Here is a 19688-nt window from a genome sequence, read left to right on the forward strand (position 1 = left end):
GGTTGAACATAAGCATAAGAAAGAAAGCATACCAAGCTTATGGTTGACTCTTTTAAGTTCCTGCTTGGCTTCCCTCCCAGACTTCAGGAGTTGTTAAGAGTGGAGAGCAGGCACCAACTGGGGCCAGGAGAGAATGAGGAAGAGGCCAAATGATGTATCTAGTCTATTTCTTCCTTCTCAGTCTCTCCTTGCAACGTGGTTTCACCATTTTGTTTGAGATGCATTGTACCCCAGACAGATACGTAGAAATAAAAATATAAAAACGGGTTCAAAATATAATTATGTGCTGATTTTATTTATCCATTATCCATGTCACTGTTAAATACCATTATATCCATCAGAGCAGGTACAGAAAAATGACTTAGCATGTAGCTTTATTTCTTGTGAGAGAAACCATGTTAGGGCTTACAATACATATGTTTACATAAAAGTAAATAAGCATTCTAAATCATTTGAGGACCCATAAGAACATTTAAAATTGGATCAGTAGTAATAAAAATATCATTTATGCATGGTTTTAGGGAAGTCAAATAAAAAATAAATAAAATAATTAAACCAATGGAAATGAATTTTAAGGCAAGCAGGCTTTTAAAACGGGCTGCCCTCCCTTCCTCCCCGCCTTTCTGCTTTTCTTCATCCGGTTGGTCTTAATTGAGCATCTACTATGTTCCAGGTACGCTGCTAGTTTCTTAGGATACAATGGTAAGAGAAAACTAAGAATGTTAAAAAAAAACAAACCCTTATGAAGCTTACAGTCCAGTGGAGGATGGCAGACACGAATCACAGAGTCCCACAAATAAATGTATTATGATTATTTTTAGGCCCGTGAAGGTGAATAACATGGTGCCATGAGAGCAAACCCACCTGGAGGTCTAACCACTTGGAGAAATCAGGGAAGCCTTTCTTAAGGGGGTGACTACTGGGCTGGGATCTGGTGGAAGCATGGGGTGAGGGGTGGGCCTGGTCGTAACTGAGAACATCTCAATGTGCTGGCCATAACGCCGACATCGAGCAAAACCTAGAACATAGGTGTATTCTCTAGAGTAAATATTAAGGAAGGTGGGAATTTTATTTTAAAATGGTGCCTTTTAGCAGAACTTCTGTGACACTGTTTTTTTCCAGTAATGATAGCAATTGATAAAAATTTGTGACTTAAGTAAAAAAGACGTGTATAGCCACCAGTGTCGAATGAGCTGTGCCATTCACATCAGTATGTTTTACAAAGGGTTATATTCCGGCAAGTTGGTTCAGGAGGCCAGTTAAAGGAGCTTTTATAACATATGTCTACTCTTCTTTTTATAGAAGATTAAGAACTTGTTATAATGTAGACAGGGGAAGATGTAAGAAATCTGGACATTATGAGCTCCTGCAGAAAGCAGCCTTTGGCCCATCTCTTTTCCAGCCATCTGGGTACGATGCTAGGGGCACACTGGGTTAGCCAGTGCTGTATACCTAGTAACATGAAGAGAAAGGAGGTGATCCACCTGCAGTATCTATATGTAATGGATGATAATTAGAGATATGCACTGTCACCTCTGACTCCCAGAAAACAGACCAACTGTAACCTGACTTTGTTATCACCTCTATGGAAACAGAGTATCAATCAGGCGTGTTGATCATAAATGCAACATGAAAAGAGATACAGACAAATCAAGCTGGTAGAGCCCATCCAAGCTTGGCTCAGGGAGATAAAAAGAGGCTGTATGCAAGAATGTCTGGTTGATAAATATACCTGAATAAATGAGTCATGTGAGACAAAATCAACTCTATAGAGTTATTTTTAGAAGCAAAGTGCATCCTCAACATTTTGGGGGACTTTTATTAATAATTCCTGATATTTATTTGTCAATGAATATTATAAGCTTCCCCCCTCCTTACTAGAATACTGTATTTTTTTTCTGTCTTTGCGTTTTCCTTAATATCCTAAAGTTTAACCATCACAGAACCTGATGAAGGTAACACTGGGGAGATTCCCAGCCCTGGCAACTATCATTCATGAGACATTCACCTCTCTGCTATTCCCAAGACCACTCAGTTGTGGCATTCACAGTAGGGCACTGTTTTGGAGTCTAATTTACTTCTCTTCCTTTCCTGTTATTTAAAAAGGTAAAACTGGAAGTGTTGTGAAAAAATACATTCAAATATAAATAGTACACATTTCCAGGTTCTATCTGGTATGCTTAAAAATATTAAAGTAATATTGTAGCATAAACCCTGACATTTTTGGGGGGTTTTGTTTGTTTGTTTGTTTGTAATATAAGTGTCTGACTTGAGCTTTGATTGCTGAGGCATCCACTTCAATGATGGCTATCTTGAATAAACTCATTACCAACCACACATACAGAGCCAGGCCACCTCTACTCAGTGAGGTTCCTTTGTTTTAGAGATCTTGGTTGATTTCAGTAACTAACCTTTTGGGCCACTTGTTTTTTTCTCTTCCTGTGCTTCAAATTCCCGCTCTTATGTTTTAAATTCACCAATAAAGAGTGAGCCCAGTAAAAGCAAAACCTGATGTGCTCTCTCGCTCTCTCTCTCCCTCTCTCTCTCTCTCTCCCTCCCTCCCTCTCTCCGTCCCTCCCTCTCTCTCTCTCTCTCTCTCTACTTGTGACCTCGCTGTGTGGCCCCAGATGTGCTGTGTAATTGCCAGCTCCTGTAAGTAATAAGGCGTTATTTTTTCAAAGTTTCCTGATGGTGATTGCCGAAGGGTGTCTTGCAATCATAGTAAGAAGCACAAGGGTTGGTCCAACCACAACATTGGTTATGGATAGGCTGGAGAGACAGGCACAAAACAAATATACTCTATTCATTTCAAAGAGTTGGCCCTTCTTCAGCAATTTTCATTGTGCAGACATTGTCTTAAAATGAGTTTGGAATGTAAAGTAAATAAAAATTTCATGATCATGCATATCTTTAAGATGTAACCCCAAGTAGAAAATAGTTCATACTACATAGTATGAGATTATTAATCTTCATATGGCTATCCATGTGGACCATGTTCTTTAGCGTGGAGAAAATTAAGAGAAAGTGTTTGCCGATGAATATTTGAACACTTGAGCTGTCTGACTCTAAGCGAGAGGATACCCTCCCCTAACTGGTGTCTCTTACATCAAGAATAGGAAAGTTTTTGCTCTTGGTATTTTTTTCCTAATACAGCATGCTTTTAAAAACTCGGTAGTTCTGCCCTTGATAAAGATGAAGAACCAGGGCTTCTAAAATGGGTCAAAAAGATCCCAAAGGAATAAGGATATATGTTAACCTGTATATTCTAAAGATAGTACTTATTCCTGCCAATTTTAGTACTTTTAGGGAGAACTAAAATAAGACCTAATTTTTTGACAGCTTCAGGAGAATGAATTTGTCAAAATTCTATATAATTTCTCTGAGCTTGCAATACATGTATATCCAAGGAGAATGATATCAAGTGCTTCTTCGGTTTTCACAAACGTTTTGCTACATCATTCACAAAACCAGTCTGAAAATGCAACTACTGTTGCTTTTTCTTCAATAATTCTTTACTATCAACTCTCAAAATAAATGCTACTTAACTGATTACTTTTACCCAGGCGTGTTTGTCCCCTGGAAACTATGACTGACATATTTCTTCAGATATGTGGTTTCCTGTGCAATTCCTCAAAATAAAGCCTCTTTTCCATGGCTGAGAAAGGCCCACAAGTGAGTCTCTGCTCGGTAGCTGGGGAGACTTTTATTTTAAGGTTAAATTAGATCCTGCCACTCCCTTACTTCCCAACCTCCGATGGCTTCCCATCTTACCCAGGGATGGAAGAAATTGTCACAGGTATGGGAAGTCATTCTGGCTTACACATGGTTTGGCTTGACCTTTATGCTAACTACAACAGCCTGTCTTCTGGCCTGTCAAACATGCATTGTACATCTGATTTAACCACTAAAATCTGATTTAACCATTTAAAAATCAAAACGGAATAACTGTGGTTCAGGCATTCAAAATGGAGCCGGGTGGCCATTGTGGATGTGCTTTCAGACATGTTCCTGTATCACTGAGAACTTGAATTCTCTGAGCTGTATCAGACTCAAGGATACAAGAATACCGTCGTTCTTAAAACAATATCTGCTAGCATCTGCCTAGGTCTCAAGGTCTCCCCTTGTACCTGTGCAACTACTTCAGACCCCAACCAATCCTTATTTGACAAGCATCCTGACTTCTTGCCAGCTCCAATTATGATTCTTGATAAATGACTCATGTGACTAACTGTAACTTTGTGATTTTGCCTATATAAGCCTCCCCCATTTTGCAGTCAGGTGGAACACAGTTTAAGTACTTCTTAAATCTGTGCCTCGGGCTATAGTCCTCAGTTAGGCTCAAATAAAATTCTTTTCTATTCCTATTATAGATTGTTTATTGATTATTTCTGTTGACAGCAGAATAAAACACAAGGTCCTTATTATGGCCTGTGCCCACCTTCTGACCTCGTCTCTCCTTCTCCAAGCCTGGCTACCTTTACCTTCTTCCTGCTCCTAGAATTTGCTAAGCACATTCCTGTCTCAGGGACCTTGAACGTGGTAATCCCTCTGCCTGGAATTCTCTATTTTAGATATGGCATTGCCGGCTCTGATTCGTTCTGTCATTTGGCTCGAAAGTCATTTCCTTAACACCTGCCCCATCTAAATCTGGACCCCCACAGCCTTCATCAGTCCCTATTAGCCTGTTACTGTGTTTTGTTTTATTCGTAGCACTTATTCTTTCTGAAATGGTATTGTTCATTTGTCTGATTACTTGCCTATCACTTATCCCCGCTGCCCCCCTAAAAAAGTTCCAGAAGAGCAGAGACCTTGCCTTCTTTGTCATTGTTGTAGCCCCAGTGCCTGGCATATAGTATGCACTCAATAAATGTTTGCTGAGTGAGCCAAGTAAGTGAATGAATGAGCAGCTCAACTGAGAAACACTGGCAGAGTCTGGTCTATTATATCCAGCCTCCTCTGAGTTCTTTTAAAGTCACATTTTTGGAGAATTCCTCAAGTTAAGTAAAGGCTTATCTTTGAATGAAAAGAATACTTGCCTCCCCAGGAGATGGAAACATGTAGAAAAATTAAATTTCATCGGGCAATAAATGCAACTAAATTTGCAGAACCATAAAAGGGAAGCAGCGTATACATCTATTATTTATCTATTCCTCAGTTTACTGAAGATGCGTAAAAATTACCTGAGAACAGGTACCTCTTGGCTTGGCTGTGTTTCATTTTCCTCTTTTCATGTAACAGTTTTACAGCAACCTTGAATACCTTCTTGATCTCATCTGATATCTCTTGCCAGGTCTTCTCATTCTCAGCATTGGCAGAGGGCTGCATCTATGGAATTGTAAGAGTGAGATATTGGTCTTAAAATCATCATAGAAAACCCAGTATTTAAGAGCAAGAGAACTATTGTTATTTGAAAGTCTACTAATGCCTTATCATGATAGGTGTCTAACAGACAGAATCTCATTTCCTCTTCCCGGTACCCTGAAAGTGATGGGAACTTGCCCAGGTGACACAACGGTGTGAATCCAAACAGGATTTGTTTGTTGGGATTTCTTAATATACCATGTATTTCCTGCTTGAGTTTTGATACAAATGTCATAACAAAATCCTATGTTCACTACCCTCTAAAGAGGAGAGACAGTTAAAGGGGAGGTACTCATGTTACTATTTAATTGTCTTTAGTTGTTTCTTCCTCATTTATTTTTATGATCCTTTAGGAAATAAAATAGGAGTACGGTACCAAGAAAGTAACATTTATAGAGTCTTGCTGATAATCTTATTCAAACATTCATTTACTTAGCAACAATTTATGCAGAAATATCATGTGGGGTTTAGAGAATAACTGAAGTTTCCCTAGACGATCATGGAATCAAATGAAGAAGGAACAACTAAAGCCAATTAAATAGTAATATATGTGTAAGTTTTACAACTGTGTAAAACTGATTTCTTGAGGTATCATGTTTTTTGATATCTACTTTACCAGCTACTACCTTTACTTCTGGCATATTACCTAAGAGAATGGTTTGGGGTTTACCCCAATATTCGTCTCCGTAGTCTCGCAGATAATTACTTTGAAAAATGCATGTGAGGAAGAAGAAAAATCGAGGAATCTGACATGATTTCATTTTGCATGGAGAACATGCTTTATGTTAAATGTCAGAATGACAAAGATGCAGGGTTCTTTTTTTTTTTTTACCTTTTTATTTTATATTGGAGTATGGACACAGGGTCCTTAAATGAAGGGCTGTTGCTAACCCAGGGCTCTCCTCCTCTCAGAGCTGCCTGGGTGCTGAATGTATCAAGGAAGTTCTCTTTGGAAGAGGGATGGATAGCTATGCCTTCTTTTAATCTCTAAAATTCTGTGCAATGAATAGTCCCACCCATTTTCTCTACCTCCTTCATTCAGTTTCGGGGGACACATGATTGACACATTTGAGAACCAAGCTGGAGAAGAGACAATGCTAATGTTTCCATCATATTCGTGCATGACTCAACCTCATTGCAAGATTCTACATAAGGCACAAGAATATAAATTAACAATGTATGAAATGTTAAAGGAACATACTGAATTAAAAAACTAGAGACTATAAAAAACAGCTAGGCAGATTTTTAAAAGACCACCCCCCCCCCAAAAAAAATCTTTCACAAATTAAAAATATAGCTGTTGAACTTGAAAACTCAAGCATGAACAGAGTGGACACAGCTGAAGAAGAAAATTGATGAACTGGAAGAAAGATCTAAAATAATTTTCTGGACAGCAGCATAGAAAGATAAGGAAATTGACAATGTAAAAGACAATTAAGAGACATGGAGAACACAGGTACAAATTATTATATATAGAATGGATAAACAACAAGGTCCTACTGTAAAGCACAGGGAACTATATTCAATATCTTGTGATGAACCATAATGGAAAAGAAAATGAAAAAGAATGTATGTATATGTGTAACTGAATCACTTTGCTGTCCAGCAGAAATTAACGCATTGTAAATCAACTATACTTCAATAAAATTAAAAAAATTAAAAAGTAAAAATTAAACAAATTTAAAAAAGGGACGTGGAGGATAGACTGAGGCAATCTATTGTACATCTAATTAAAGAGCACAAAGGAAAGAACAGAAGGAATAGAAGAGGGACATTATTTGATGAGATGATGGCTGAGAATTTTCCAAAACTGATAGAATGCATGAATTCGCAAATGCAGGAAGCACAACATACACCAATCAGAATATATATAGACACGTTATAGCGAAATGAGAAAAATACAAATATTTTCAGATAAACAGAATTTATCACTAATAGACCTCCATTAATGGAACTTCTAAGAGATATACTTCAGGAAGAAGGAAAAGACCTCAGCAGGAAAGTCAGAGATGCCAAAAAAGAAAGGTGGATCAAAAATTGGAAGATTTGTTAGCTCTGGATTTAGTTGTTTAAAGGAAATTTAGGGTCCAGGGCAGAATAATTTTCTGTCTACTGTGCCTTTTCTGTGAAGAAGACCACCCCTGGGTGACATAAACTGTTTAAAGTCATGGAGAGAGACATACTTCGGAGAGAAAGGTAACTTACTGCATTTTTATTGCTTTTCAGCATTTCCGACTTGGGTCTGAGGTAATAAGCTGCTGGCACCGAGTTCTCATCCCGACAATACCACTCTTCCAGTAACTTGGTCTCCAGCTTCGCCTCTACGGCAGCATCCAAAATCATTTCAAACTCTGACGCTTCAACTTCTCCAGGGATTCGGATGTTCCCATATTTTTCACCTAATAGTCCCTGTGTATCACCGAGAAAGTTCAGCTTAGTGTATCACCAAGAAAGTCCATTTCAGTATTCATATCATATGGCCACTCAATAAATATTAATAAATAGATAACAAGATACTTTGTTCCATCCATTGTCTCTTTTAATCACAGTGGATACGTTTTCACATGGATTATTTCATAAGTAAAATTAGACCATTTATATTGTAGTATAATAAATTCACATATTGGGATTGCATATCATATTAGACAAATCAAAAATACAGAATTTTGTAGCAAAGAAATTTTCCCAAAGTTTACGTAAGCTAACAAAGGTTGTCTATTTTGAGATTTTTGTTTGTTTGTTTGTAACAAAGAAAAATGACATGCTGTACTCTATGAAATATCCAACATGTAAACTCACAAACAAAAAAAAATTGCTTTGTATAGAGTTTATAGTCTGATTCTAAGCCCCAGATTTACACAGCTGCAAATGAAAGAAGTATGAGATCGCTGAATGTGATGTCACTATAAATCACATAAAGTTTCCACTGGTAACTGGAAAAAATTCAAAATATAAACAAGGTATCATTTTCTCCCTGTTGAACTGGCAAAGGAAAATACATGCTCAGTGTCATGTGGACATGTGAGACAATACCTCTATATAGCTGATGGTTGTGTAAATCGATCCAATATTTCTCTGAAGGGCAGTCTGGCAATATGTACTAAAAGACTTAACATACATGAGTTTTGGCAATTTTTCTTCTGGAAATCTGTCTTTAGAAAATAATTAAGGATGTACAAAACGACTTAGCATATTTATGCTGAACCTGTTTGAACAGAGAACGGTTAAACCTAAGTGTCCAGCAAGTGGGAACATTTAAATACATTTATATATATTTCGGTACCTCTGTTCAAAGGATGTGTCAAATTATGTTTTAGAACTGTATTGTTGTAGAAGGATGTTTATAATATACCGTTAAGTGAAAAGGTAAGTTACAAAACAGTACGTATAAGAAGAATCCAATGTTGTATATATATCTTATATATATATGAGAGAGATCGTATATATTTGTAGACATAAACATAACACATACACACAGAGATTTTATAAGAATACACAGCAAGGTTACTCATGGCTATCTTTCGGTGGATGGTTTTGAATTTACTTTGGTTGTTTTATGAATTTATTGCTTTTTTATTAAAACTGTGTTTTGCAATACATATGTATTATTTCGTAGTGAGATAAACAACAGGTATTTAAAATTTTTAAATCCGACGATGTTGTCTATCCTCGTTTGTGGAGCAACATTTTCAAGGCTCCTCTAAGTGTTTGCTTAAGCCCATGGTTCTAAAAATGTGGTCCTCAGACCAGCAGCATCTGTGTTACCTGGGAATCTGTTAGGCTTGCAAGTTCTCAGGCCCATCCCCAGACCTTCTGAATCAGAAACTCTGGTGATAGGGCTGAGAAATCTGTGTTTTAGTAAGCCCTCCTGGTGCCTGAACCACTGACTTAAGCTAACAAAAATATTAGCTTATATAGCACCTGGTATTTCAATTAATCCTCAATGTCTTATCTAGTAGAAACAAGGAAGGAACATACAGAACTCTAACAAAGATCTATACTATCCAAGGCAAGTTGGTCTGCTTTATAGTATCCATGGGAAGATTTCTATTTAACTTGTGGGCGTCTTCATCCTTTCCTCCTGTTGACTAGCACCTTTACCATAAACTTCCAGCCTTGTGTATCCGTTGGAAGGAGAATTGTGGTTTGGCTTCCTTGGGGGCATTTCTTACTACCTCTGCAACCCACAGTGTTCTTTTCATCTCACACAGTCAGGTGAGGGAATAAAAGTCCTGGGTAGACCTGTTTCCAAAATAAATTCGTGACCTAAACTCTACTACGAGATGGTAAGCCCCATGAGGGCAGAGGCCAGAACTGTTTATTCCTAGCACATAGAAAATATTAAAAAACATATTTGTTGAAAAAATGAATGAACCAAGACAGAGAAAGAAATCCTTAGTGTTTGTACTATTCTTATTTGAAACTTCTTCTTTTATTCAAAGATAATATTTCAGATCTCAGCAGGTAGAGTAACAATTTGGGAAAGTACCAGTTTTGTCAGCAACCTTCACTTCAGCCCTAAACGCCAATTAAGAGCACCTTTATTTTATTTTTATTTTTTAAACATTTATTTATTTATTTATTTACTGGCCGTGTTGGGTCTTCGTTGCTGCGCGGGCTTTCTCTCTAGTTGCGGCGAGCGGGGCCTACTCTTTGTTGCAGTGCACAGGCTTCTCATTGCAGTGGCTTCTCTTGTTGCGGAGCACGGGCTCTAGGCACACGGGCTTCAGTAGTTGTGGCGCATGGGCTCAGTAGTTGTGGCTCGCGGGTTCTAGAGCGCAGGCTCAGTAGTTGTGGCTCACGAGCTTAGTTGCTCCGCGGCATGTGGGATCTTCCCGGACCAGGGCTCAAAGCCATGCCCCCTGCATTGGCAGGCGGATTCTCAACCACTGCACCACCACAGCAGTCCTAGAGCACTTTTAATCTGCATTTGTTTTGGGCTATTCTTGACAACAGGTTGTATGCAACAAAAATACTATTATTTAGAGTTGTTTTTCACTTAACAATTCCTTTTCTAAAATCTCTCGTGTTAAACTTGGGTAAATGAGCAGACATGACCTCTTACTCTACCACAGATACAGAGGGAGATGATCTTTTTAAGGGTAGCCAGCTTGGTGACTATCCTATTCATCTTGGCTAATTCTGGATAAGGATAGTCAGCACCCTCAGTCAGAAATATCTCTCATGGGGACTTCCCTGGTGGCGCAGTGGTTAAGAATCTGCCTGCCAGTGCAGGGGACTCGGGTTCGATCCCTGGTCCAGGAAGACCCCACATGCCACGGAGCAACTAAGCCCATGTGCCACAACTACTGAGCCCGTGTGCCATAACTACTGAAGCCTGCGCACTCTAGGGCCTGTGCTCCACAACAAGAGAAGCCACCGCAACGAGAAGCCCGCGCACTGCAACAAAGAGTAGCCCCCGCTCGCCGCAGCTAGAGAAAGCCCGCGTGCAGCAATGAAGACCCAACGCAACCAAAAAATAAAATTAAAAAATAAAATAAAATTAAATAAAAATTAAAAAGAAAAAATCTGTCGTGAAGAGTGAGGTTTTAGTACTGGGAAGAATTATCCAGCAAACCTACCTGGGCAGAGAAGGGACTAAGTAGACTTCTAAACAGTAGAAGTTGGACTTTTTGGAGGAATCCCCAAAGGCAAACAGTGGAGTTTGGCCACTGGGTGAAGGACTTGGTGAACAGGCAGAACATTAAATATGGGATTTAGTAATTGACAATTCTTCATCTAGCAGCCAATGAAGCCCAGGAATATGATGGACCCAGCAACCAAGATCCAGGCCAATACTAGCTGGATTTCAGGCATGAAGTGGGAAAGAGTGACTAGTGAAACAAGGTCATGCCCCAGGGAAGGACCATCATCTCTGTATTAGCAATTTACTGTTGGTTCTTCGTCTTTGCTCTGCTCTAAATAAGGCTGGTCTCAGAGTCCAAATTCATGGATCCAAATTTATGGATCAATTTCTGAAATGTGCTTCATGATGACATGCACCTGGATCACCCAGGGTGTTTGTTAAAATATAAGCTACAAGATCCCTTCTCTGACCTAAGGACCACAGTGCTTGGGGAGCCCAGGAATCTGGGTTTTAAAATGCGGTTACAAATGAATCTAGAATTTGAGGTCCACTTGCTATGGGCAATGCATATGTGGTCTCATGAGTAATGGTTAGCAAGCACCAAAGGGACAGGACAGAGAACACAGCAGATCATTACAAAAAATCGAAGGCTATTTAAAAATAATTATTTGAGTTGAACAGCTGGCACCAAATACTAGCATTATTTGATCAGTATAGTAAGGCAAAATGTTCCTTAGAGTAGAGATTATTAAAGAAGAAAAAGTATCCTCATCCAATTCAAATAACAAATTTTATTGAGCACCTACTGTATAAAAAGTAATACAGAACTTCAGAAAAGTAATAATGTGAGATAGGCTTAAAGTTACTTATTGGATTGTTCTCCCCAAGTCTTCTCCTTCTCTCTGTTGATTCTTCCTTTGGGTGGAATGCTCATAAATCACGAAGCAGTTACTTTTCAGGAGTCCAAAATAGGATTCTGTCTCAATCTTACCTCGCTATTTGAGAAATAGCAGAAAGAGTAACAGCAAAAAGGAAATTTGCTACCACATTTTTCAGGAAGACTTTTTGGGGTTCTATGTGGCTACAGTTATAAGGTAACACACAAGGCATGCCTGTATCTGCCAGGGTTGGCAACAGTCAATTTAGAGGAAGATACAGTCCAACTCAGTTGCGAAGTCCAGCTCCTATAGTCAGTGGCTCAGAGCAGGGGTAGAGATGCAGGACCAAGTCTAAAATGCTAGCAGTAAAAGTGGAGGTGGCAAGATGGAGGTCCAGTCTTGGTTTCCTAATCAGACTATTCCTTAGCCCTGTAGCCGTGGGGAGTATACGAGCCTAGGGCAGCTACAGAAGCTATGCATAAGAAAGCATTCTTTTCTGTTCACTGTAGTAGAATATTCACTCCCATAACTGAAGAAGAATCAGATTTTCTACATCCTTCTAACCCCAGTGTTCAAGAAGATCATTTTTTTTTTTTTGCTTGGTTAAAACAGCTTTGCCAGTTTCTGGAGAAATTTGATGGAGAGTTCAGGGATTATATTTGGTTTTGCATTGAGGTCCATGTTTATTAGTTATACCATTGATCAGTCTGCTTGTGTGACCCTGTATGGAAGAAATGCATGTGGCTGAAATAATTTTCAACTTTTCATTGAATTGTTTAAACATGCTGTCAATACACGTATGAACATAAACATATGGGATTTCTCTTGTCTGTAGAAATTTATCATCGCCTCTCCCACCCACCTGAGTAAAAACATATTTAATTTGGCCCATCCTGAAACACTGAAGGTATACAATAGTAGCTAGGCAAGAAGCAACAATCCAACTGAGTACTCAAATACAATCTTGGAGTTAAGTCCAAATGGTTGAAAAGTCTAAGAAAAATTTCTACTGTTTTTAACAGTACTGTCTGTGTATAAAATTCTGGCATACGAAATACTTCCAGATGCTTTGGAACTAGATAGAGGTGGTGGTTGCATAGCATTGTTAATGTACTAATGCCACTGAATTGTTCACTTTATAGTGGTTAATTTTATGCCATATGAATTTCACCTCAATTTTTTAAAAAAGAAATACTTTCTGAACTATTGATCTCCTTATAACTGAGAACTTAAATGTAAAAGGACTCTTTGTATCATCCTTTCCTTCTTTATAGATACATCTGATACATCTGAGCCACTGATACAGATACATCTAAGCCACTGCTTTCAAAGGCTTAGAGAGAACATTCTGTTTCCCCTCAACTGATTTTTCTTTCCCATTGCGCAAACATTGATTCTTTCCCCTGCCCTCCACTGCCCCCACCCCCCAGCTCTTTATGTGCAATTAGTTCTGCCTGGGCTTGCAATTGAGAATCTTTGGGGTCTGAGTCTGATGCTAATGCAGTTTTTCTTGCAGCAAACAGAGCAGAGGGGTTGATGTATTCTCGATGGTGTTGGTGATCTCAGTATGTCTTTACTTATACTCTGTTGTGGGATATCAGGAAAGACAGGTGAGGGCAGTCTTTCTGGGGTTATGGAGGCTAGGCTTCATCGGCAGGTGGGCAAGTGCTCCCTGGACTGCTGTTGATGAGCCATCACTCATGGGGAAGCTGGAAGGGAAAGGAGAGATTCTATCACCCTCCCCGCCCCACCAATTGGTGCTATAACAAGCTGAAGCACATACTCTGTAAATGCCCTGTTCCCTCCCACCCAGTCACTAATACAAGGCAGGTGGAACTATTCCTTCCTTTCTTTAAGCTTCTCTTTTATTTGTTAAAATAAAATCCACATTCATGTATACAATTTTCTCTTGTACATGATCTCATTTAACGTTCACGAGTCTGTGAAATAGGGAGAGTTGCAGAAGAGAACACCAAAGCTCATAGACCTCACCTGGCTTGCCCAGACCACTTTTCTAAGAAGACACGGAAATACTAGCACTTGAATATGGGGCTTTCAATAACCTCATTCTTTCTACTTCATCAAGTTATTGCGCTATGCTCCCTCCTGAGAGTGTGCCTGCAGACGGCTTACTTCCTTGTGATGGCTCTTCTAGCCAGTGCCCCTGATCGGGCCACCATGCATGTCTGTGCAAGCTGTGTGCTGCATACTTCCGGAAGGCACTGTTCACAAGGACTGTTCAGTGTTATGGCCCTGGGTGTTGGCATTCTTTTTATCTGATATTGGGTGGAGAGATAAAGATGGTTATGATGTATTCCCTGGAGCTCACAGCCAACCTTTACAGTCAGTGCTCTGTTGCAGAGTAGGACCTACTAAACCATTCCGAGAGTCAGCTGAACCTGCTTCACGTACTTAATGTTATTTTCTCAATGTTTTTCCAAAGTCAAGAAACATCTTCACAACTGATTTAAAAAATTTTTAAGTATAAAATATCAGCTTTCACATCTGTAAACGGAGATAATATTTTACCCTTGTGTACTTATCTGGTCACACATCTACTCTGGTTTCTTGTGAGGATCAAATAGTTACTCTAGGTGAAAACACTCGGTGAAATGTAAAGCACCTGGTAATATAAGCGGTGTAAGGCACCACTACTTAAACATAGTTTATAGAGAAACATACACACTCGGCACACTCAAGCATACATACATGTAATAGAAATAGATACTGAGAAGTACAGCTGGATAGATAGAGAAGGGAAACACCTCTTGACTGAAGAAAGAGAAACAGAAGATAGAAAGGAGGAAAGAATGGGTAAATGGTTGTTACAGGTGGTAGGAAGGTGAGACTATGTGGTGAGATAAGAACAAACTCCAGCACTTTCCAGGGTGGAGATAAAAAGGCTTAAACGAATTAACCTGGGTTCACTGAGTTAGCGGCCTAGGAGAGTAACAGAGGTGTGGAGTTAACCTTTACAGGGAACACAGGCAATGCTTCAGGGGGAGCTGACAACCCACACATAAAATAGAAATGTTAAAAAATGAAGCAATTTGTATTATTATTGGTGTGTTAAGAACCAGGTTTGAGTTGTTTAAATTCAACTCTTCTGAAAAAGAAGATCAGCATTACTATGGACTACAAGTGTCCCCCCCAATTCATATGTTGAAGACCTAACCCCCCATGTGAATGAGATAGGGCCTTTAAGGAGGTGATTAAGGTTAAGTGAAGTCATAAGGGTGGAGCCTTAATCCAGTAGAACTGGTGCCCTTATAAGAGGAGGAAGGGAGACCACAGCCCCTTTCGCCAAACAAGACCACGGAGAGGAGGTTAGCGTTCTCACCGCAACCAGACCATGCTGGCACCTTGATCTCGGGCTTCCAAACTCCAGAACTGTGAGAAAATAAGTTTATGTTGTTTAAGCCACCCATTCTATGGTATTTTGTTATGGCAGCCTGAGCTGACTCGTACAAGCATAAAGATGAACAAAATGAAGCAGTTTTCGTTAACATAAGATCTGGCATCTTTGGCAATTCATCCTAAAGTGTACTGAGGGGATAAAGTTATAGATTAAGTGACTTACCAGTTTCATTTACTGTACAACAGAATAAGTTAATGCTTCTATCTAGTTTCTTTGAGAGTCTCAGCTCATATAAATTATAATTTTACCTTTTTTCTTAAAACTGATATTCATGGTTTAACTGTGGTTGTTAAATTTGCATGCTAAAACCCACTGCTGAATTTAACTGATATCAATACTATTTACTTATATCAATAGTAATTCTGCTACCTTTCACTTACTGCAATGTGCTTTTCTCTGTAACAAAGTTTCATTACCTGGAAAATACTGAACACAACTATTATTCTGTGAAAGACTTTCAATCTAAAATGGAACCAGAGGATATAAAATGGAAAATCTCACACATGTGCCCTTAGGAAAACAAATCTTAAGGACTGAGAAACTGTTTTCTTGTAAAAGCCTGATTTACAGAAAACTGATAATATTGGAATTTTCTTAAATGATAGGGAGTTGGTGAGGGATTGCCTCATATCATCAACCCTGGGAAATTAGGCTTATGGTTTCCAGAGGCATGAACAAGAAATGACCCACGTGGGGTTGGTCTCGCAAAATAAGCTGAATTGAGCTTTGTTTGTATGACTGGGCTGGTTTTTGTGTGCTTAGGGAATTTTCAAAGCTGTTCTCCGTTTGTTTTTGACTTTAACAGACTCTCACTGAACTCTGCCCTCTTTACATTCCCTGCCCATAAAGACAGCCTCCCTCAAACCCTCAGCGGACTCACCTGTAGTTTGCTACAGTTTGTGTGTCTCGAATTGCAGTTCTGCTATTCCTGAATAAACTCACCTTTTTACAATTTTGAGCTTGCCTCATTTTACCCTTTTATTTAGGTCGACAATTCTCTAGAAACACTGGAGCAAAGGAAACGACCAAAAGGGTGAAAAGGGTTGGGTAACAGAACTGCAGGGAATGGAACCATTCTGGGATTTGCAGTTCATTTTATCGGTTCCAAAGTATCAATACAAGTTACAACCCTAACCTCAAACAGTTGCCTTATGAAACTGAGAACTGAGAAATGTGCAAGGATTCCTTTTAAAGAGCGTCTGCCTCGCAGGGTGACTGACCATTTCGGTTTGCTCAGGACTGTCCTAGTTTGAGCACTGAAAGTCCCAGGAGCCCCCTCATTCCCAGGCAAGGCAGGACAGTCGGTGTTGCTTACAAGACAGTCATGGTCCCTGCTCCTTTTGAGCTTTCATTCTGGAAGAGTGCTCAGAGATCTGTATGGATTAGATAGGAAGGAATAAGAGTGGGAAGAGCACAGGGCTGAGGACCACCAACCTTTGTGTGGGCACAGAAGCAGGAGGAGGGAGCGTGGAATGGTGTCATAGAAGACCAGAAAGGACAGAATGGTAATATTCCAAACATTTGTACAGAGCTCTCTAAAGCAATGGAAAATGGACAAAGCACATGGACAGATAATTCATAGAAGCAGAAGAACTAATGCCAGTAAGCATGAAAGATAATAATAATGCTCAACTCTATTAATACTCATAGAACTGCAAATGTAAACACATGTGATCAGATCTTTTTTGCTTATCAAACTGATAGAGAAAAATAATAATACTTAGTGGTGTCTAGGCAATAATGAAATGGGCACTCAGACACAGGGTGCCAGTAAAAATGGGTAGAACCTTGCTGAGTATGTAATTTGGCAGTAGGTATAAAATTCCACTTTTAGAAATCCATCCTACTTATATAAAGATTTGTGTACAAAGAAGTTCAGCAATTTTTAGCTTATATCTTGTCCTTATCCCATAAATGACTTTTAATTTATCAGTGTTATAAACAAAACTGAGAGTAAAATTGCCCACCATAATTACTAATTCACATAATGGGACAGAATTCTGCTCAGTTTCTATTTTTCTAATTCTGAGAAATTAAAAAATAGAGAAATATAGTATAAAATAACTGTCCCCACAGCTCAGCTTGAAAACTCAACTTATGGTCATATTTTCAAGTGATTTTTAAAAAATTAATAGATTATTTTTTAGAACAGTTTTAGACCTATAGACAAATCGAGCAGAGTACTGGAAGTTCCCATATACCACCACTCTCCCTCAGTTTTCCCTTATTTTAACATCTTCCATTAGTATGGTACATTTGTTACAATTATTGGACTAATATTGGTACATTTTATGAGCTAAAACACATAGTTTATTCAGATTTCCTTAGTTTTTACTTAATGCACTGTTTTTCCTGTTCCAGGATGCCGTATTACATTTAGTTGTCATTTCTCCTTAGGCTCCTCTTGGGTGTGTAACATTTTCTAAGATTTTCTTTGTTTTTGATGACCCTGATCATTTTGAGGAGTATTAGTCACGTATTTTGTAGGATGTGCCCTATTGGAATTTGTTTGATATTTTTTCTCATTATTAGACTGGAGTTAGGGGTTTGGGGGAGGAAGATCACAGAAGTGCTGTTTTCCTCATATTAATGGTATTTACTCTTAACGTAATTTGAATGTTGATATTGACCTTCATCACCTGGCGGAAGTAGTATTTGTTGGGTTTCTCTACCGTAAGGTAACCTCCCAAGCCCCATTTTCACACTGTACTCTTTAGAAGGAAGTCAGCATGTGTAGCCCACTCTTAAGGGGTGGGAATTATGCGCCCCTTCTTTAGGGTGGAGTATCTACAAAATTTACCTAATCTACCTAATTTGGTATTGTGCACAGAATTTATTAATTTATCCAATTACTTTTTGATATCAGTAGGGAGTCGTGGCTATTTTATACTTTGGGTTATATTCCAATGCTACTTTATTTTGTTGCTCAAATTTTTCCAGCTTTGGCCTTTTGGAAGCTCTTTCACTTCGCTCCTGGGTCCCTTTAACATGCTCCCACCATTGTGGCAATTTTTATTTTTTAAGAACTACTAACTTTCTGGCATAAGATGCTCCAGGCTTAGCTTGTGTATATTCTGCTCCCCTCTCAGAATCACCCATTTCTCCAAGGAGCCCCTGTTCCTTTTATTGGAGAATGGAATTAGAAACCAAGATCTGGGTGCTCGATGTGCTTGCTGCTACCGCAGTTCATTTCTTTTACGCCCTCTCAGAATTATGTGTGTGTGCGCTAACCTGTGTATATACACATATCAATAAATATTCCCATAGGTAACCATCTGTGCTCCATATCAAGTTGTTAATCATACACTTAAATCTATTTTAAAATGAAATGAGTTCTCCATAAACTTCATAACTAACATCTCCAACTCTAACCTCTCACCACATGGATTATTCTATCCACCTCTCCTTGCTGATCTGTACATTTCGAATCCAGCTGTGAGAAACCTGGATCCCACCATCTGCCATTCATTGACTTAGTTGTTCAATTCCAGTACACCTGATAGCAGTACCAGAATTTTGAGCCTCCATCCCTGTAGGAAATGGTCTTATTGACAAGAGTATAGTACTTAAGCGTAGTTCCTTTTACCTTTAGTCTTATCAACTCCATTTATTTCCAATAGACATTTTCTAAATAAAAGAAATAAAACGTAGCAGATAAAGTTGAATTCCCCTTTGACCTGCAAATCCAGGCTGATTCTCCTCTTCCTTCCCAAGATGCACAAATTATAAGTTTGCACATATTATATACTCTTTCAGTCTATTTTTATATTTTATACATACAAATAGATATTTATGGGCATTCTATTTTAACATTTACATAAATTATATAGGGGGCATATTCTACCCTTCTTTCATTCTTATATTTTTTTGTGATTAGTCTATGTTGATAAATTTAGATCTAGTCCATTCTTTGTATAACCAAAATATTCCATCATAAGAATATTCCACATTTTCTTCACCACTTTTTTTACTGACGAGTATTTAGATTCTTCCAATTTCTTTTTTGCTTTTATAGATAATACCATAGTAAATATCCCATCAAGTTAGCAGATATTGAGGGCATTATGTCAGTAGAAGTGGCATTAATTTATGTTAACATATACAAAGTCCCATGCTCAGACTTGATATGTAGCTCCATACTGAAAAATACGAATTCCAGTCATGCTTTAGTGCCTATGAAGCCTGGTTCTTACAGCCACTGTGCAGCGGGCCGGGTCCTTATCCTGGCCTGGGTGCATCGTCCAATGCCTGGCCCGGAGCAGGCTCTCACTGCTCCTGCTGCTGCCTCGCAGGGGTCAGCCCTGGTCAGTGTGTCTAAGGGTTCCTTCAGAACTGCCTGTGTGCGTGTGCAGATCCTCCTGCGGCCTTTCAGCGCTGCTTTGAAAGCCTTACAAAAGAAGCTGAATCGCCCATGCATATACTGCTGGTCCACAGTTCCAAGAAA

At 38.9% G+C, this 19688-nt stretch overlaps 1 protein-coding gene across 1 annotated transcript in view; it reads right to left on the reverse strand.

Moving 5' to 3' along the window:
- NWD2 (NACHT and WD repeat domain containing 2) overlaps nt 1-19688 on the reverse strand; it is a 189567-nt gene that overhangs the window by 8677 nt on the left and 161202 nt on the right. The window contains exons 4-5 of the mRNA XM_059924151.1: nt 7567-7770; nt 5181-5325 (exon numbers count right to left, since the gene is read on the reverse strand). Of these exons, the coding sequence (XP_059780134.1) occupies nt 5181-5325; nt 7567-7770 (349 nt within the window). The remainder of the gene's footprint in view (nt 1-5180; nt 5326-7566; nt 7771-19688) is intronic.

This window comes from Balaenoptera ricei, chromosome 5 (assembly GCF_028023285.1).
Source record: "Balaenoptera ricei isolate mBalRic1 chromosome 5, mBalRic1.hap2, whole genome shotgun sequence".
Taxonomy (NCBI): domain Eukaryota; kingdom Metazoa; phylum Chordata; class Mammalia; order Artiodactyla; family Balaenopteridae; genus Balaenoptera; species Balaenoptera ricei.